Source organism: Anas acuta, chromosome 24 (assembly GCF_963932015.1).
Source record: "Anas acuta chromosome 24, bAnaAcu1.1, whole genome shotgun sequence".
Classification (NCBI taxonomy): Eukaryota; Metazoa; Chordata; class Aves; order Anseriformes; family Anatidae; genus Anas; species Anas acuta.
In genome coordinates, this window is record NC_089002.1 from 2,311,052 (window position 1) to 2,330,150 (window position 19,099).

Sequence of the window (19,099 nt, forward strand, 5' to 3'; positions counted from 1 at the left end):
GAATGCTGATTTTAGCCCCCAAAAAAATAATGTTTGGGGCTTGCAAGCAGCACCTTACCTGGGTGCAAGGCCCTCGGCTGGAGGGGACGCAGCGCGGTCGCCATCTCAGGGAGCTGCAGCCGGGCTCAGCCCCAAAATGCAGCGCTGCAAACGGGGCAATGCCTCCGCGGGCAGGCATTTGGAAAGGGGTCGGCTCCTCGCAGGGCTTTTTTCCCCTCCTTTGCATTCATTTTTCAGAAAGGGACACGGCTTTGGTTGTGTTTCAGACAGGAGGCGCCGAGGGAGTTTGCAGGGGGGGTTAAATCCAAGCAGCGTTTAGCAAGAGGTGCCACGAGCCTTGCGCAGCTGGGTTTGGTTCTTGCCATGTCGCAAACCTGCCCCGCCGAAGTTTTGCGCACGCAGACACCAACGCTGCCGGGCTTCACGTTGTTAAGGATGCTTTTTTTAAACAAAAACCTGCCCGAAACTTGAATTCAGCACCATACAGCCTAAAGTTCAGCTCCTACCACCAGATTTCAACCCTTCGAGGCAGGGGGGGTCCAAGCACCCAAGTCAGACTTTCCACGAAATTCACCATCGGGGTTTCTGCAGGAGTTTGGGGGAATTCGGCAGACCCTCATGGCTGGGAGCTCTGCATTTCCCTGTATTCCCCCTAAAACCCACCACGAGCCCCCAGATGCTTGGCACAGCCGGGGGCTGTTTTTTAGGGTCCTGGCAGACCCGGAGAGCTGATGTGGCTCCCGTTCCACGCTGCCCTAAGGCACCCCAAAGCAGACAGCACGGATTCAGAACAAAGCCCCCCCCCGGGCAGAACCAAACCCCAAAACCTGCCCAGACCTCGGGGCCGCTCGCCAGCCCCCCCAGCCCAGCCACGCTCACCCCTCCGCCCCCAATCCCATTCTTCCAACATTTCCGCGCTGAAATCTGAAACACGGCGCTTCCACCCCTCCCTGGGGACGGAGCACCTGCTGCCGGGTGCCTCCAGAAGGGGATCAGAGGATTTTTTTTTTATTTTTTTTTTTATGGGGGGGGGGGGGGTTAACAGCAAATAAAAGCACCGCGCTTCACCCAGCGGAGAGCCCCGGCACTCAACCCCAAAGCGCCACCAAAACCCCTCGGCGCCACCCCAAAACCCCCAAACCACCCTGGGGGGCACAAAGCAGAGTGTGCCCCTCCCTCCCCCCCCACCCGGGACACACACCCTTAAACCGGGAACCCCCAAACTGGGCACTGGGCACCCCACAAACTGGGGATCTTTTTTTTGGGGGGGGGTCTCCATCCATCCCGGCTGCCCGGGGGGAGCCACCACCGCCCGGGGGGGGGTCAGCACGGCCCTGGGGGGGGTCAGCAGGACCTGGTGGGGGGGCTCGGCCCCACCGCAGCCCTTTGAACGGCCCCATCGGCCCCGGCCCCGCCGCCGCCCGCCCCCCCCGGCCGTGATGCAGGCGGCTCCTCCTCCCGGCGCTCCGCAAGGGCTGGGAGCTCCCCTCTGCCCGGCTGCCCTTATTTAATTTCCAGGGTGATTTTGCTATTTTTAGCACCTGGATCCCCTCCAGTAAGGCTCGGAGTTCGCTCCTTTTTATTATTATTATCATTAATATTATTATTTATTTTTTTTCCCCTCTTTCCCCCCCCCCCCCTTTCCCTATTTTTTTTTTTTTTTTCTCCCCCTGGCTCCCCGTGAAATGATTTGGACCCGGCTTCCTTCCTCCCGGAGCGCTTTTTTTTTTTTTTTTTTTTTAATTTTATTATTATTATTTATATAAATAAGAGGTGGGGGGGTTGGGGGGGGGGGGGGGCCTGGCCGTGCTGTGGATGCGTGTGCGAGTCGCAGCCTCCCTCTCCTCTCTCTCTCTCTCTCTTTGCCTTCTCCTTTCAGATCCGCATTTGCGAGCAGCAGCAGCCAGGAGGGGGGGTTTCGCTCGCTCACAACACAGCCACGCCGGGAGAGGGAGGAAAAAAAAAAGAATTAAAAGGAAAAAAAAAAAAAAAAGCCACCAAAAAAAAAAAAAAAAATAATAATAATCCCCAAGCACCCAGCTCCGAGACCAAGCTGACTGTGAGTGCCGGCCTTCCTCTTTCCTTTCTGCTCCGGGGGGGGGGGGGGGTTGGGGGGTTCAGGGGGGTGCTGGGGGGGCCCGAGGTTCGCTCCGTGTTTGCAAGGGCTCGCGGGTGCCCCTTTGGTTTGTTATTAATTACTGGGATTAATTGGGCGATGCACCTGGCGGGGCCGGGATGAGCTGGGGGGGGCCGGGCTGCGGGGACTTTTCCTCCGATTTATGGGGTTTGGGGGCTCCAGCGGTCCCCAACGCCCTGGGGGGGGGCTCCGGCTGCAGCCCCGGGTCGGTTCGGTGGGGCTGGGACCCCCCCCCGGGTCCCCTCCGTGTGGTTTTGGGGTCGGTGCAAGGTGCGTGGGGCCGGGACCTTGCAAAGTGCGTGGGGCCTGCAGCGCGCGTGGGGCGGGGGCCGTGCAAATTGGGGGGGGCTCGGTGCAAATTGGGGGGGGTCGGTGCAAATTAGGGGGGGGTCGGTGCAAATCGTGCGGGGTCCCGGCGGGTTGTGTGGGGTCGGGGCAAACCGCCTGGGGTCGCCGCGAAGCACGTGGGGTCGGTGCAAAGCACGTGGGGGGGGGGGGGGGCTGCGAATTTTTTGGGGTGGGCGCCGAGCACATGGAGCCCCGGCCGATGGTGTGGGGTCGGCGCGGATGGTGGTGGGGGGGGGGGGGGCGCTGCAAATTTTGTGGGGTCGCCGCAAGGTGCCTGGGGCCGGGCAAGGCCCCGTTGGGGGGGGACAAGGGGGGGGCACACACTCGGGCAGGTCGCTGCAAAGTTGCAGTGAGGGGGCTCAACCCCCCCCCCTAAAGCCGCCCCCTACCCTTAAAACTCCTCAAATCGCCCCCTGCCCCTAAAAGCACCCCCCCAGCCCATGCCTGCAGGGGGGGGCCCGAAATGGCGCTGCTGTGCCCGGGGTTTTATTGCAGCCCGCGGGAGGGGGGGTTGGGGGGGGGGCTTCACAAAGCTGCGCTGTTGCCCTTCCTGCCTCTTTTCTTTCTCCCCCACCTCCCTCCTTCCTTTCTTTTATCACTTCCTTTTATTATGCATGCCCAGGAAGGAAGGGGGGTGGTCTGCCCTTAATAGCAAGGGGAAGGGGAAAGGGGAGGGGGGGGGGGCTTCAAAGCAGAGCCCCCCCCCCCCCCCAACCTCGGCCCTAAGCCCCCATCCCCGGGGCTCCCCAACTTGTGCCTCCCCCAGCCCCGGGCTGGGTTTCCTGGGTGTGAGGAGATTTTTGGGGGGGAAGGGGGCAGATCTGAGGCACCGCCACCACCACCTCAGTTCTTCCCCCCCCCCCCCTTTTCGGGTTGGGTTGTTTAATCTGGGAGTGGGTGGCGGGCGCAGGGGATTTATGGGGCTGTTTGCACGGGGGGGGGGGCAGGTTGTGGCTTTTGCAAGCCGAGCGTGGCTTGTGCAAGAGGTGGCTGCCAGCAGCACCCCCCCACGGCGGCTCCCGACCCACGGGGACGGCCGAGGAAGGGGTTTTCCCCCCCCCCCCCCCCCAGCACCCCCTGACCCTAAGGAGTGCCCTCCGCCGGGATTTCTCCCCGCCAGCCTCCAGGAGCCCGGCAGCCCCCTGCTCGTGGTTCCCCCCGCCATGAAAAGGGGAAAAGGTTTTTTTTTGTGTTTTTTTTTTTTTTTTTTTCCCTCTCTCCCTCAGCTGCTTCCTTCCCTCCATGGCAACCCAGCTGCTGCCTCCGATCCCGCTCCGAGGCGCGGGGCCGAGCTCCGAGGTGGGGACGGGGACACGGGGTGGCACCCACGGGTGGCACCATGGGCAGCCCAAATCCCACCCGCATCGCTCACACAGCGTCGTGGCCACCAGGGGTTGCCCGATGGGGCCAGGACCCCCAAGCAGGGCAGCTGAGGGACCCCCAGGAGAGGGTACGGCAGGGCCGGGGGGCTGCGTTCCCTCTGCCAAAGATTGACTAAAAAGAGGGGAAAAAAAAAAAAAAAAAAGATAAATACTTCTCAGCCCACCAGTATTTTCTTCCCTAAACCTTATTTATATATATATATTTTTTTAAGTGCTCCTTGAAGGGCTCAGGGATGCTGTGAGTAATATTTTTGGGGTGTTTACATGACAGCACGCACGGTTTCTGTCTCCCCCCCCCCTAAAAAAAATAATCTGCGGGTGGTTTTTGTTGTTGCTTTGCACTCGTGAGTCACTTTCAGAGGGGCCTGGAAGGTCTCGGCGTGGTGGGGGCTCCAGACACTGCTGTGGGGTCGGGGTCCCCATGGGGATCGGGGTCCCCCATGGGTCCCTCCCGCAGCCCCAGCAGCGGGGAGGCAGCAGCGCCGTGCCCCCTGGCTGAAGTTTACCCAAACTGGAAGCAGCTGCTAAAGGCTGGGGGTGGTTAAAGCCTCGTTATAGGGCCGGCACCTCTGGCTGCACGAAACCCGCCAGGAAAAGCCTCCAGGGGTCCGCAGCCCTCTGGGGACGCAGATCGGACCCCAAGGGGATGGGATCGGCCCCGTTCCTGCCAGGGTCCCTGCTCTGCACCCGGCTGATCCCGGCCCCGAGCCCGTCCTGGGCTGGGAGCAGGGTGTGGAGCGCGGCGGCCCCACAGCTCCGGCCCAGCAGGTTTTCCCTACGCCCCCGGGAAGCACCAGGGTGGAGAGGGGAAGATGGAGCCCGCTCCTCCACGGGATTTTCCCCATCAGGCAGGAAAGCCGTGCAGCCCTCCGGGACACACACACGGGGAGGGGACAGCCTGGTGGTGTCCCTCGGTGTCCCTAAATCCAGCCAGGGTGGCAGGAGCGGGGTGCAGCCCCCATTCTGGGCCCAGCGGTGCCCAGGTGGGAGCCGCAGGGATGTGGGAGCTTGGCAGGGCCCTTCCCGGCGTGCCCCAAATGCTGGGGGTGAGCGAGACCCAGCCCAGCTCCCCTGGCACCCCCGGACCCCCCCGGGGATCCCTGCGGGCCCCCGGGGCCGTGCCACCACCCCTCGTCCTGTCCCAACTTGCCGGTGCCGGCAGCGTGTCTGGGATTTCAAGGGCTCCCGATTAAATCTGGAGCCGCTCTCCTCCTCTTGGCAGAAGGGGAGCTGCTCGGGGGGGGGGGGGGTTGCTCCGTGGGTCGGGCCCCGTGGGAAGAGCTGGCAGAGCCGCCGCTCCCCAAAAACCTCCCGGGGCGGTGGGGGCACCTGGCTACCTCAGCGGGGTTTCTGTGCCGCGGGGTGAGGCTGGGCCCCTGCCCCGCAGCCCCGATCCCATTGCTCCCGGCATGGGAAGGGAAGGCAACGAGGCTGCACCCCGCCAGGATTTGGGGGCTGCGCCTCAAAGCCAGCCCCAGGGATGGGCAGGGAGCGGGGGTGCTCCGGGAGGGGTCCCCAGGGAGGGGCTGGGCACCCACAGGCTCCCAGAGAAGCACCCAAAGGGGGGGCCCTGGGGGTGGGAGAGCGGGGAGCACCCGGAGGCTTCACCCCCTGCATCAGTGCATGGGGTGGCGAGGGGCTCCTGCAGCCCCCCCCCAGTGCCTGTGTGGGTGCCGGGGGTCTGTGGGTGCCGGGGGTCTGTGGGTGTCAGGCACCCATGGGTGCTGGGGGGGATGGTTTGGCACAGGGCGGGTGCCACGGTGCGGCTGAAATTTGGAGCTCAAAATTTTGAGTTACTGACTAGTGGGGGGGGGACTCTTTTAGAGGCGGGGGTCTCCTCCCAGCACGGCGCCTGGTGATGCTCCTGCTTCCCCCCCCCTCTCACCCTGCCGAGCCCCTGCAGCCCCCCCGGTGCCGGCGGGACCCCTCTCCGTGCAGGACGGGTCAGAGCTGCATGTTGGGGCTGATATTTAACTCCTGGGGGGGCTTCCAGCAGCTCCAAACCGGGGGCACCCCATCCTTTACCCCCCACCGGCCACCCCGACCCCACAGCGGGGTGTGAGCCCCCTGCCCACCCCGAGCCCCCCTGCGTGCAGCCGCGGGGCTGTGACCCCCGGGGAGGCTCCGTGGGCTCCGCTCGTCCCTCGCAGCCCCGTGAGTCACTTCCGCGGCCCCCCCCCGCCCGCCTCCCGCCGGGGAGCGGCGTCGGGTCGCGGCGCGGGTGAGCGCTGACCGGCCTTCCTCCCTTCTGCTCTTCCTCCTCCTCCTCCTCCTCCTCTTCTTCCTCGCCGCCGCAGCCGCCAAGGACGATGAGCGAAGCCGGCGCCAAGTCCAGCCAGGCCCTGGCCTCCAAGGGGGAGAAGGACGCCTCGGAAAAGAGGGGCCGGGGGCGGCCCAGGAAGAAGCCGCAGGTACGCAGGGGATGTCCCCAGGAGGGAGGTGGCAGTGGGGGCTTGGGGGGGGGGGTCCCCAGGGAGGGAGGATGGTGGCTGTGGGGATGGGAGGGGGGGCGCAGGCACCTGCGGGGTGGGGATGCTCAACCCCAGTAACGCCCCCTGTGCCGGGTGGGTGCTTGGGTACCCCAAATCCTGGGGAGGGCCCCAGACAAGCCCCCCTCTGTGCCACCCCCCCCCCCCCTAAAACCCCCCCAGGCGCAGGGGGAAGGCTCCGGGGCCTCCCGTTGCTCCTCCCCAGGCTGCCACCGAACAAACCTGCCTTTACAGCCGGGCTAATTAAAGCCCTATTAGCACAAGCTGCTCAGAGGGATAAGATGCTGCCGGAGCCTTTGTGGTGCCAGAGCCCCCCCCACCCCCCCCCCCCCACCCCATGCAGCTCCCTGGGGTTGGTGGGCTTTGTGCATCGCCTCCCCCCCCAAAACCAAAATCTGCTGATTCCCCACCCAGCTGCTGAGCTGATTTTTGGGGTCCCCTCCCCCCCCCAGTGGGATTATAGGGGTTAAACCACGCACGGGCAGCGGGGAAATGGGGAGAAAAATGGGGGGGGGGGGTGAGGATGAGGAGGAGCGAGGCTGCAGAGCAGCCGGATTGCGAGCCGGCGGGGAGCGTCCCGCTAAGCCGGGGGATTAACACCGGGGCTGGATGGGTCACGGCCACCACGGGTGGCTGAAGGGCACCAGCAGGACCTGAAGGACCCCAACCGGAGCCTGAACTGGTGCTCCCAGTGCTCCCAGTGCTCCCAGCACCCCGCAGGATGCGGCCGTGCCCCAGAGCAGGGAGGGGATGCTGGAGCCGGGAGCACCCTGGGGGGGCTCGGCAGCACCCCGCTGTGCCCAGCAGGACCCCGGCAGCGTGGGGAATTGCTCTGGGGACCCCCCCTCCGCAGCGTCCCCCCCCTCTGCTCTCCATCCAGCAGGAACCCAGCGAAGCCCCGACCCCCAAGAGACCCCGCGGCCGGCCGAAGGGCAGTAAAAACAAGGCCACCCCAAAAGGCAGGGTAGGTAGCCGGGAGCGCCCACGGCACCGTTTTGGGCTCAATCAATGACAATTTGGGGCAGATCTCGCATCCCTGGGGAGGGGGCGGCTGCCGGCGCTGGCACCCGGGGAGGGAGGGGAGGAAGAGCCAGGGCGTGCGCGCTGCCACCAACCTGTTCTGAAAACTCGACTCATTTCCTGCACCGCGCCGTGAGTCACGGGGCTGGGACCGGGGCCGGGGGGGGGCCGGGGGGGGGGGGGGGCTCGGCTGCAGCCCCCACAGTACCTGGGGCCGGCCCCGGGGGATGCCACCGGGGTGATGAATTTGGCAGCCAAGGGAGGAAGGATGGGAGGAAGCCCCAGCAGTGGGGGTGGCACCGTCCCGGCCCCAGCCTGACCCAAATTTCTGTTTTTTTTTTTTGTTTTTTTTTCCCTTTCCCCCCCCCCCCAACTGTGTGTGCTCAGAAAGCTGCAGTCACACCAGGGAGAAAACCTCGAGGCCGACCCAAAAAATCGGTGAGTTGGGCTTTTCCCTTCCTCCTCTTCCTCACGGACCCGATCCTGGCAGGATGCTGGGCACGGAGAGGGGGGGGGGGGGGCACACCACAACCACCCCGCTCCTGGCGCAGGACCCCCAGCGACCCTTAAACACGGAGCTGTGGGGCTGGAGGGGCGCAGAGCAGTGAGCAAAAATGGGAAAAAGGGGACGGGGTTGGCACGGGACAGACCCCAGACCCATGTGTGGCATTCCTGCAGCGTGAGTGCCCAGCACGTTCCTAAATATTTTGTTTTTTCCTCCTTTTTTTCCCCTTTCCCCCACCCCGCTGCCACCCACGCTCATCGCCCCGGGAGCTGGGAGGGATTTCCCTGCCCGTCCCCTCCCCACGAGCTGTGGGGTTTTGCCCCTTTTCCCTTCTTTTCATTTCTCCTGGGGGAGGTGCTGAGGGCGAGGGGCGGAGCGCGAGGGGCTGCAAAAACCCAAACCGGGGGGGGGGAATTAAGGGGAGAGGGGCATTGCTTGCAAAACCTGGCCACATCCCCGCCTGTCCTGCATCCCCTGGCATCGCAGCACCGGGATTTTAGGGGGGGGGGGGGGACGTGGTTGGAGTGACCCCATCCCACGCCGTGCCGGGGACGCCGCGTCCAGCCCTGGCAGCCGCCGGCCGCGATTTTATGAATGAAGCCGGAGGAAGCGGGGGCCGGCGCTGAGTCACGCTCACGCTCAGCCCTGAGTCACCGCCGCGTGCGGGGCCGCGCTGCACGGCCCCCCCCCGTCCCCTCCCATCCCGTCCCATTCCAGTCCATCCCGTCCTATTCCATCCCGTCCCATTCCAGTCTGTCCTCTCCCATCCTTTCCATCCCATCCCGTCCTGTCCCATCCCATCCCGCCCCATCCCGTCCTGTCCCATTTTATCTCATCCCATCATCCCATCCCATCCCATTCCATCCTGCCCCATTTCATCCCATCCCATTCCAGTCCGTCCTCTCCCATCCCACCCTGTCTCATTCCAACCCATCCTGTCCTGTCCCATCCTGTCCCATTTTATCTCATCCCATCATCCTGTCCCATCCCATTCCAGTTCGTCCTCTCCCATCCCACCCTGTCTCATTCCAACCCATCCTGTCCTGTCCCATCCTGTCCCATTTTATCTCATCCCATCATCCTGTCCCATCCCATTCCATCCCATCCCATTCCGTCCGTCCTCTCCCATCCCATCCCGTCCCATCCTTTCCCTTTCCATCCCATCCCGTCCCATCCCATTCCAGTTCGTCCTCTCCCATCCCACCCTGTCTCATTCCAACCCATCCCGTCCCATCCCGTCCTGCCCAATTTTATCTCATCCCATCATCCCATCCCATTCCATCCCGTCCCATCCCATCATCCCGTCCCATCCCGATCCCGATCCCACTGCTGGCCATGGGGCACCCCCCAGCGCTGCAGCGGGCGTGCAACACGCTGCTCCTGGTGCAAACCTACTCGGGGTTTCCTCCTGGTTTCCTCCTCGTGCACGCGGGGAGCGAGGGCTGGCCCCAAACGCAGGGGAGCGCCGCTGCCTCGGTTTCCCCACCCGTAAAGGGACCCCCACCCGGTCCCCCCCCCACGGTGCCGACCGCCCCCCCTTTGCCTTGCAGCAGCAGGACGAGGAGGAGGTGAACATTTCCCAGGAGTCGTCCGAGGAGGAGCAGTGACCCCCCCCCCGAACCGGCGCTACCTCATCGCCCCGCGGGACCCCCCATTGCCGGCCCGGGACCCGAGGGAGAGGGACGGGGGGGGGAAAACCCCAAAAGGCGCCCCCCCGGCTTCTTCCTCCTCCCCACTCCCCCCCCCAGCCACCGGCAGCGCTGGCCGGGGGGGGCTCAGCCCCACAGCCTGGGAAAAAGGGGTTGGGGGGCTCAGCCCTCCCCCCCGGAGCCACGTTTCGGGGCGGCCCCACTAACTGGGGTGCCAATGGGGCTGGAAACCCGCAGCCTTTGCTGTCCCCCCCCCCTCCCAAATTTAGCGATTTCACCCCCCCAAAGCAGGTGCCGGCCGTCCCCCAGCACTGGCTTTGCCCAGGGTCCTCTGCAGGGATGGGGCGGGGGGGGGGGCAGCAAAGGCAAAAAAAAAAAAAAAAAAAAATTACAAAAAACCCCAAAACACCCCAGATCTGGCCCGGGCTGTGCCCCCCCACCCCAAATTTCCCCCCTGGGCGATTGCACTGTGCGCGGGAGAGCGGCTACGCAGCGATGCCGGGGGGGGGGGGGGGGGGGGGGTCTGCCCCTATTGCCCCCTCTCCCCGGCCCCGGGTGGCCTTTTCCTGATAGGTTCTGGTTGAGTTTTTAATTTTTTAATTTTTTTTTGTCCTTTTTTGGTGTTTTTTTTTTTGTTTTTTTTTTGCGGTTCTCCTCTCGTTCACAACTACCTCTGGATATTTAAGTTCCACTCTCGGCTCACAGACGTGCTGCTGCTGCTGCGCCGCATTCGGGGCTGCCGGGGCCTCCCCCGCTTGGTTTTTGGGGTTTTTCCTTTTTTTTTTTTTTTTTGGGGTGTCGCTGGAGGAGGGGGTTCTCCCCAGTTTAGTCTCTTTTTTTTTTTGTTAATTTTTTTTTTTTTTAGTTTTTCTACTGTTCATGTTGAGGTTCAGGTCGCTCTGCTGCTCCCAGGGACAGAGCCCGCAGGGTGCCGGGGCAGGGATTTGGGGTTCCCCCCCCCCTGCCGTGACCCCACTGTGGGACTGGGGTCGGTGGTGGGTTTTGGGGTGCTCCCGGCAGGGAGAGAACTGGTGGTGGGGGGGGTGTTATTATTTTTAATTTTTATTTTTCGGTCCGCCGTTGACGACCTTTGGGTTCCTATTTGCAGTTACTTGAATAAAAACATTTATGGACGTTCGGTGCTCCGGGTCAGCCCTGGGGGGGCGGGGGGGGCTGCAATGGGTCAGCATCGTTGGGGGGGGGGTAAAAATGAGTGGGATTTGCCCCGGGAAAGCAGCACCAGCGCGTTTATTGCAAAGAAACCCGTTTATTTGCCCCTGGGGGTGTCCTGCCCCCCTGGCTGTGCCCCCACATCCCATTCTCAGTGCATTTAGGGGGCTTTTTTTTTGGGGGGGGGGACACATTTTCAACAAAAACCATCCCAAAAAAAAAGGTGCGTGAAGGTGGGAGGCGTCCCGGTGGCATCGCCCCCGCTGTGCCCCCCGCTGCCGTCCTCCGGTGCCTCCGACTCCGGGGGGGGGGGGCGGCAGCATCAGGCCTTCCACTGCCCGCGGCCCCCCCAGCCGGGCACCACCTGCAACAGACGGGGACCCCCCCAAAAAAAAAAAAAGTGAGCATCGACGGCTGTGGACTTGGAGGGAAGGAAATGGATGGTGGCCCTGAAAAGGCCATTTTTGGCCCCAAAAAGGCCTTTTTTGCCCCAAAAAGGCCATTTTTGGCCCAAAAAAGGTCTTTTTTTGCCCAAAAAGGCCGTTTTTAGCCCCAAAATGCTCACCCGGGTGTCGTCGGCCTCCACCAGCAGCTCCTGCTCGGCCTCGTGCAGCTCCTCGGCGGGGTCGTAGCTGTACATGGGCAGCAGGCGGTGCCGCAGCCGCTCCGACCTGGGGGGGGGACAGGGGCTGAGCGGGGTTTAGGGGTGCTGGGGGGGGGTCAGGGTGTGCCCCCCACCCCCCCACACCCCCCCTCCCAACCCCACAACCCCAATTTGGGGCCAAGCCCGCGCTCACCTCCGCTTCTTCTGCACGTACATCACCTGCGGGGTGGGACGGGGGTGTAAAAGGGGGGGTGCACGGGGATGGGACCCCCCCCCGGGGGACCCCCCCCCCAGTACTCACCGCGGCCACCACGGCGCCCAGGAGGGTGAGGAAGACGAAGGGGCCCAGCACGGAGCCCACCAGTGAGTCCCCCGTACTGGGAGCACTGGGAGCTGTGGCGTTGCTGCTCATGGCCGGGCTGGGGGCGCGGGGGGGGCTGCTGCCGGCATGGGGGGGGGGGACGGGGGGGGGGGATTAAAGGGGTCGGGGGCACCCAAGGGTGCCAGCACCCAGCTGCCTGCCTGGGTCTGGGGGGGGGGTGGGGGGAGCACCCCAGGTGGGGCCCTGCGGGAGGAATTTTGGGGGGGGGGGTGAGCAGTGGGGGGGTGGGGGGGGGCCCGCAGCACCCAGGGGTGTGCACCCCCCCCCCAGCACCACCCCAAATCCCCCCCCCCCAAAGTGGGGAGTGCATTACAGAGCCCCCCCCCCGTCCCCGTGCAACGTGCCCCCAGCACTGCCCCCTGTGTGCTTTGTAACCCCCCCCCGAGCACTGCACCCCCCCCCCCGTGCATTGCAGCCCCCCCGGCTCGCTGCACCCCCCCCGTGCATTGCACCCCATGTACACTGCACCCCCCCAATGCACTGCTCCCCCCCCCGGAACCGCACCCCCCAATGCTCCGCACCCCCCCCCCAAATCATTGCACCCCCCCCCCGTGCACCGCACCCCCCCGGGGCATTGCACAGGGCCCCCCCGTGCACCCCCCTCGTGCATTGCCCCCCCCCGTGCTCAGCACCCCCCTGTGCACCGCCCCCCCTCGTACCCCCCTGTGCCCCCCCACACCCCCCGTGCCCCCTCCCCATTCATCGCCCCCCCCCCCGTGCCCAGCCCCCCCCCCCATCGCCCCCCCCCGCGCCCCCCCGCGGCCCCGGCCCCGCCCTCCCCCCACCTGCGCGCGCCGCCCGCACCCGGAACCCGCGCGGCGCGTGACGGAGGGGGCGGGGCCTGATTTGGGGGGGCGGGGTCTGGGGGTGGGGGCGGGGCTTGGGGGGAGGGGTTTTGGGGGGGGCTGGGGGCTTGGGGCCGGTAGGGGGCGGCAGAGACCGGGCACGGGGGGGGCGGGGGGAGGGGGGAAAAGGGGAAATGAAAGGGAATTGGGAGGGAAAGGGGGGAGAGGGGGGGGTAAAAATGGGGAAAAAAAGGAAAAAAGGGGAGAAAAAGGGGGAAAAAGCAAGAAAGGGGGGAAGAAAGTGGAAAAATGTGAAAGAAAATGGAAAAAAGGAAAATAAAGGGAAAAAAGGGAAAAAAGGGAAAAGGGGAAAAGGGGAAAAGGGGAAAAGGGAAAAAAAGGGAAAAAAAGGGAAAAAAAAGGTAAAAAAGGGGAAAAAGGAAAAAAGGGGAAAAAGGAAAAAAGGGGGAAAAGGAAAAAAGGGGGAAAAGGGGGAAAAGGGGGAAAAGGGGGAAAAGGGAAAAAAGGGAAAAAAGGGAAAAGGGGAAAAGGGGAAAAAAGGGAAAAAGGGGGAAAAAAGGGGAAAAAAAGGAAAAAAGGGGGAAAAAGGGGAAAAAAGGGAAAAGGGGAAAAAAGGGAAAAAAGGGAAAAAAGGGGAAAAAGGGGAAAAAGGGGAAAAAGGGGAAAAAGGGGAAAAAGGGGAAAGGGGCTAAAGAGGGAATAAGGGAAAGGAAATAAAAAAGGAAAAAATAAGGAAAGGGGAAATAAAAAAGGCAATAAGGGCAAGGAAAAAAAAGGGAAAGGAATAAAAAAGGGCAAAAGGGGAAGAATTTTTTTTTAAAAAAAGGGGGGAAATAAAAAGGAAACTGAATTGAAAAGGGAATAAAAAGGAAATGAAAGGAGGCGGAAAAATCTTAAAAGGAAATAAAATGGAAATGTGGGGAAAGGGGCGAAAGGGGGGAGGACGGACACGGGCTGGGGGGGGGCAGGGGCTGCAGGGGGCTGGGGGCCAGACAGACAGAGGGACAGACAGAGGGACAGCCGGACACCCCGTGCCGCTGTGGTGTTGCCCCCCACAGCCCCCAGGCCCTGATCCCACCAGGCTCCAAATCCGCTTTGTGCCGGGAGCAGATGGCCCCATAAATAGGTCGGGGGGGGACAGGGGGACAGGGGGAGCCCCGAGGCACGGGGACAGCCCCCGGGGTGCTGACACCTCCCCTGGGTGACACCACCCTCACGGGGCTGGGTGCGGGTGGGGGGCACCAAGAGGTTTGCTGCATTGGGGAGGGGGCGTGGGGGTCGTCCCCATGTCCCCTTGGCCCTACAGAGCCCAGCAGTGGGAGTGATCCCGGTGTCCACAGCATCCCCGTGGCCCTGCTGTGTCCCCAGGGGGTCCCAAAGCCCCTGGAGGGAGGGGCTGGGGGTGGGAAGCTGAGCACTGGGGTCACCACCACCCCAAAACCCCGCTGCGGAGCCCACCCCATGCACCCACCCTGCCCCAAATCCCTCCCGGCCCCATCCAGCCCCGTGCGCCCTTCCCAAACCAGCCCCGGGGGGGGGGGGTCCTGGGGTTGGGTGGGTTCCAGCCCAGGTTTGGGGTTTGGTTTCGCATCCCAAGAGGAACCAAACCCCATCCAGGCCGGGTGAAAGGACCTGTCCTGGGAGCCAAAAATACCCCAAACCTGACCCCCGGGATGGGGGAACGCTGCCCCAGGACCCCCCTGCGGTGGGGTGGCTGCGCACACGTGTGGGGCACCGGCACCCCAGGTAGGTGCGAGAAGGGGTCCAGGTCACCTTGCTTTGGGTTTCCTTGGCCCCAAGGGTGCCGGGGAGCCCCCAGGGCGCTGCAACAGCCGCTGGGTTTAATTGGAAATTAATTAACGTGCAGCAGCAGCAGGGTGGGTTCGGGGGGCTGCCGGTGCTCCCTGTGCCCCCCCCAGCACGAAGCAGGGGAAGCAGCTTCTGGGAGCTCAGGGAATTGTTGCTCTGCGGTTCAGGACTGGAAACACCCAAACGGGGCCGTGCCAAGCCCTACACCCTTCACCCCGCTTCTCCAGCACAACCCCCTCCGTACCCATCCCAGGTTGAGGGGGGCTCTCCCGTCTGTGGTGAGCCCCCAAAACGTCCTTCTGCAGCCTGCGGCCATCCCAAGGCACCCGAGGAAGGGTTTTTCCCCCCGGTGACACCTCAAACCCCAAACCCCAAACCCACCGCGTTACCAGGGAGGTTACCGGCGCCGGGACGCAGAGACCAGGCAGCAGCAGTGCGAAATATCGGCGTTTATTGGTGGCACCAGGTTACAGTCTGCGCTCAAACTCCCTCCGTTTGTTCGTTTAAACTTTTTTTTTTTTCCTTTTTCTTCCCAGGACAGCACCGGGCTCCCCTCGGCCACAGCTCAGAGGACGGCGACTGCAGGAGGGATGGAGCCGAGCTCTGGGATGCGCCCAGCTGAGATGGGCACCATCGGCACAGCTGCACGGGGACCACGGCGGCTCCCATCGGCTCCAATCAGGCTCAAAATGCACCGAGTTTCACCTCAAAAGTGGGACGGGGGTTGTAACAATGCCACGGCTGAACGAGGAATGGAAAGAGAGCCCCCTGCTCGCTCTGGAGGTACCGTGGGTCAAAATGCTGCGGGTTTGTGCTGAGCTCGGCAGCCAAGACCGAGCCCAAACTGCGTTATTCGTGGGCTCAAACCAAGAGGGGACCCTCAGAGAGAACCAAACGTGGTTTCTGCTAAAGAGCTTCACTCGGAGTAAGTGCGTCCTAAGTAAGAACAACGCCAAGTTGGTAAGGAAGAGAAAAACCTTCAGCTGAAGTGCTGGGTTTCCAAAGTGCCCTTGCAGTTGTAAAGTGTTTTTTTTTTTTGCAAACCATTTTAACTTGCAAAAACATTAACTTTACCGGATCAGAAACACAACGCACGGGAGGAACAAAAAGTCTGCAGGCAGAAAAACAAAACAGGTGATGGGAATTACACACCCAAACCTACCCGGAGTTCCCAGAGTATTGAACTTTGGACGCACTGCACACCTCAGGCCTCTAATTCTTGTAACTTTGCTCTCCACATCATCACCTTCTCCTCCTCCCAACTCATTTGACGTCCCCACCCGAACGTGACAGCCACACAGCAGCACAGACGCATCCCAAAACCATCAGTGGAAAACCCAGACCATTCCTGACCGCGTGCTGATCTCGGTTAGGTGAGGAGTGAAAGGGCTACGGGTGATGCTCAGCCCCACTGGCACCCCTCCCGTGCTGTCCATACAGCGATGTGTCCCCGTTATCCGTCCTGTCCCCAGGCTCCCAGCAGGTCGGGGATGCGGCTCCCTCACCCCGGGTACCGCCGGGACGTGGTGGTGCAGAGCTCGTGAGAATTGAGTGGGAAATGCGAGGCGATGGCTCCGAAATCCACAAACCAGGGCACAGGAGAAGTTCAGCGAGCACGCTTGGAGCTCCCGAGCTTCACTCCTGAAGCAACTCCGGAGCTGATTTCTCAGGCGTAACTTGGAAATTCTCACTTTCCCAACAACAAAGCAAAACGAAACAAAAAGGAAGAAAAGCCCTAGCAACTAGCACCAAAAAGAGATCATATAAATCCCCTAAAATACATCCTCAGTCCAGTTAAGTGCTCCTTTCCACCCATCTACACCTCTCATTAATTACGTACAGACCTCGTGGCAAATTACCGACAAAACCCTCTGTGTGGCCACACGCCTTCCCCCACTGCAGCCCCAAATGCATTCAGATTCATTCAGCACGGAGAAAAGGGATGCACAGACACAGATCTGTATGATCACACCCCAAACCTTGCCGTGTGAGCCCGGCTCAGCACAGCAGGAGCGAGGCCACCGCATCCCAAAGCCCTGCTGTAACCACTAGATGATGCCATCCTATTGAGCAGCAAGGACAGAGCCAGGAGAGGAAAGCAGTGGGAGCACAGCAGCTGGTGACTGAGCAGAGTTTTTAGGCACCATTAATAGGAAAGGGTCCTTCAGACCTTCTCCCTTTTGAGCCCACCCAGGTGTGATGGTGTCAGACACCAGCGAGCACCCTGAGCGCCAGGACCGTGCTGGCGCAGCGAACACCTCGAGATGTGCTGTGCTGTGAGGATCCGGCCAGGCAACCCACAATCAGTTCCAGCCACAGAGTAACACCCCAAATCCCAAACCAACGCCGTTCAATCCCCCACCGATCCCGTTTCTGCACGTTTCCCTCCCCTGCAAGGCGCGGGGTGTCAGCCGGCACACCCGAAGTGGGGAGCGAACCCCGCGGGTCCCTGCTGCAGGGAGAGCAGCCTGCAAGCGCCCTGCCAGCCCCAGCAACCCGATCAGCTCTGTCAGCCCCGTTATTTTTAGGACCGTCAGCTCGGCGTGGGGATGGGGAAGCAGTTGTGCCTCCTGCGGTGCCTGGCAGCTCCCGCAGCAGCCGAGTTCGGAGCCGTGCCTGGCCACAGTGACCAGGCACCCGCAGCAACCTCACCCAGTGGCTTAAATTTGGGTAAAAGAGACCAGAGGCTCATCATCCACACCTCTGCTGAGGATCCACACCAGCCACAGCCTGTGCACCAGTTCAGTGTCCAAACCCACCTTCCACGAGCCCCCGGATCACCCTCGCCTCCTGCCAGGGGATGCGCTGCGCAGGTACAAACACCGCACCGGCTGGAAACCCTAAAACATCTGGGTAAGGAAAAACAGTTTTTGAAAGTGATCGGTTCAAGCTGTTATAACAGGGGGAGGGAAACAATCAGTGCAGCATCAGATGTTTTCGCTCTTCTGAAGCAACCAGCGTGTTGCAAAACAGGGAACCGATTTTCTGCAGGGAAAACTCGAGGCAGGGGCCCGGAGCGCCTGCTAGAACTGGGGAGAAAAGTGAGGATTCCTGACATTCCCTGCCCACATTTTCAGCCACGGAATACTTTGTGTCTGCACCAGGGAAAAAGCAAGACTCCAGCAGATTCCGATCCCTTGTAATTCTTCGCTTTACAGAGCTTGCTTTAAGGCACATTCAAGACCAGACTGAACTGAACTGCGGTCGACACAACCCAGGCTGTGCAGCACAACATCCAGTGTGAAGCTGCTGGTAGTGCTCCGAAAGCAGCTCCTCTCCAGCCCCCAAGGCAGTGCTCTTACCTTCCCCTACAGCACACCAACACAGCCCGTGCTGCTGAGCTGGGATCAGATCAGCTTAGGAAGGAACCGTGGCCCCCCGAGTGGAAGGAGACAGACCCCAAAGGGTGTGCTTAAAGAGCAGTTCATCATCACAGCTTCTGATCTCTCTTCTTCCAGCTGCCTCACACTCACCAAGCAACCTAATCCTGACACCCTGCCTTCGATGGATTCATCTCAAGACATTTCAGCTGTAAAACTGCCCAGAGGTTAAACGTCTTGTTCTGAGAGTGAAATCACGAGCAAGCAGTACTGGCCCTACCTGATGCTCATGGCAGAGAAAGTCTGCTGCCACGTCCTGCGTTAGTCATCACCAGGCCAGTCCTAAGGAGCACCTAAAATTCAAAGCACTGGGAATTGGGAAAATTACCTTTTTTTTTTTTTTTTAGAGGAAAGCAGCCTGGGCTTTCTACGCAAGCTCTGGCTAACATAAGAGCCTGGGGCAGCGCTGGTGGGAAGCAGAAACATCGCAGGGCTAGAGGAGGTGCGAGCCTCTCCCCAGGGGTTTCACAGCACCCATCTGCTCTATCTCCAGCAAACTATTGTCTGCAGTCAAACAATCCAGCTTTGTGAAGAAGCCAAAGGACATCTTTGTGAAGCGACCAGTCCTTTAACAGCACTGAGTGCCAGTTTCAGGAACAATGGAGGGACACCCTCCTCTAACTCTTTTCAAGGCATCTCCGAGGATCTGCTGCCTCTGAGCCCGGTGGCTCCCTGGTTTTGTCACCTCGCTCCCTGGTTTCGTCATCGTTGCCTCGAGCCTCTTGTAGCCAGTTGAGCAGTCAGCACGTGCAGCTTCATGGCACACCTACTGAATACCATGGAAAAGCATCACCAAAGAGAAAAAAGTGTTCCTTTTAACTGAAAACGAAGCTTTTTCCTTTTCAAAGGTACCTCCTGCCGGGGCTTTCCAAAGGCAAGTCCAATTTGAAACCCAAAACCCAGCTTAAAGTAACGACCCGAGCAGCACTGTCTGTTTGCTGCCACACAGTTTCCAATCTGACGTTTACCAGCGTGCAGAAATCCCTGCTCCGCCACACCAAAAACATATTCGGGAGATTTCCTAGAGCTGGACACAAACAATTTCAGCTCCGCTCTGTTTAATTACACTTGGTACTTCCTCAGAGGGACGTCCACCTGCTTCTCGAGCTTTAAGCCTCAGTTAAAATCAGTGAGGAGGTGGGGAGCTGGCCAAGAGCTGCTGGAAAAAATCAAGCAGTGCTCACTGCAGGCATTATTTGCCCGGAGGTGTTGTCCTTTTTCTCCTGCTCCTGTGCTGGAGTCAACCGAGGAGAACAAACGCCAGCAGAGCAGCTCTCCAGCATCGGTTTCAGCCACCAGCTAATGTTTTACTGCTGCAGCAGGAATCCAAGCTCGCCTGTCAAACGCTTCCAAGGACGGAGATCCAGGTTTCTGTTTGTATTTTGAGGTTTAAAAGATAATCACGCTAAGCAGTGGTG

General features: G+C 61.4%; 2 protein-coding genes and 1 long non-coding RNA gene across 8 annotated transcripts; 2 read left to right on the top strand and 1 right to left on the bottom strand.

Annotated features, from left to right (window-relative positions):
- Positions 1 to 1,399: 1,399 nt before the first annotated feature.
- On the top strand, positions 1,400 to 1,993 carry LOC137843972 (uncharacterized). The gene is made up of 2 exons (XR_011089757.1): positions 1,400 to 1,555; positions 1,880 to 1,993. It is a non-coding gene; the product is annotated as an uncharacterized lncRNA (long non-coding RNA).
- Positions 1,994 to 2,615: 622 nt separating this feature from the next.
- HMGA1 (high mobility group AT-hook 1) lies at positions 2,616 to 9,679 on the top strand. Of its 4 annotated transcripts, none has more exons than XM_068659813.1 (5): positions 2,616 to 2,755; positions 6,165 to 6,278; positions 7,210 to 7,320; positions 7,764 to 7,814; positions 9,435 to 9,679. In XM_068659813.1, the coding sequence occupies exons 1-5, from the start codon at positions 2,705 to 2,707 to the stop codon at positions 9,486 to 9,488; spliced, it is 381 nt and encodes a 126-aa protein (XP_068515914.1). In that variant the 5' UTR covers positions 2,616 to 2,704; the 3' UTR covers positions 9,489 to 9,679. The 4 variants fall into 4 exon arrangements, with proteins under 4 accessions (XP_068515914.1, XP_068515916.1, XP_068515913.1 ...); XM_068659815.1 differs by having other exon boundaries at positions 2,636 to 2,755; positions 7,240 to 7,320; XM_068659812.1 differs by having other exon boundaries at positions 2,644 to 2,755; positions 9,432 to 9,679.
- Positions 9,680 to 10,298: 619 nt separating this feature from the next.
- SMIM29 (small integral membrane protein 29) lies at positions 10,299 to 12,540 on the bottom strand. 3 transcript variants are annotated; one of them, XM_068659817.1, is made up of 5 exons: positions 12,472 to 12,540; positions 11,606 to 11,744; positions 11,498 to 11,523; positions 11,266 to 11,371; positions 10,299 to 11,064 (listed from the first exon to the last, which is right to left on the bottom strand). In XM_068659817.1, the coding sequence occupies exons 2-5, from the start codon at positions 11,714 to 11,716 to the stop codon at positions 11,023 to 11,025; spliced, it is 285 nt and encodes a 94-aa protein (XP_068515918.1). In that variant the 5' UTR covers positions 11,717 to 11,744; positions 12,472 to 12,540; the 3' UTR covers positions 10,299 to 11,022. The 3 variants fall into 3 exon arrangements, with proteins under 3 accessions (XP_068515918.1, XP_068515919.1, XP_068515920.1); XM_068659818.1 differs by having other exon boundaries at positions 11,606 to 11,741; positions 12,472 to 12,533; XM_068659819.1 differs by having other exon boundaries at positions 12,491 to 12,531.
- Positions 12,541 to 19,099: the final 6,559 nt, after the last annotated feature.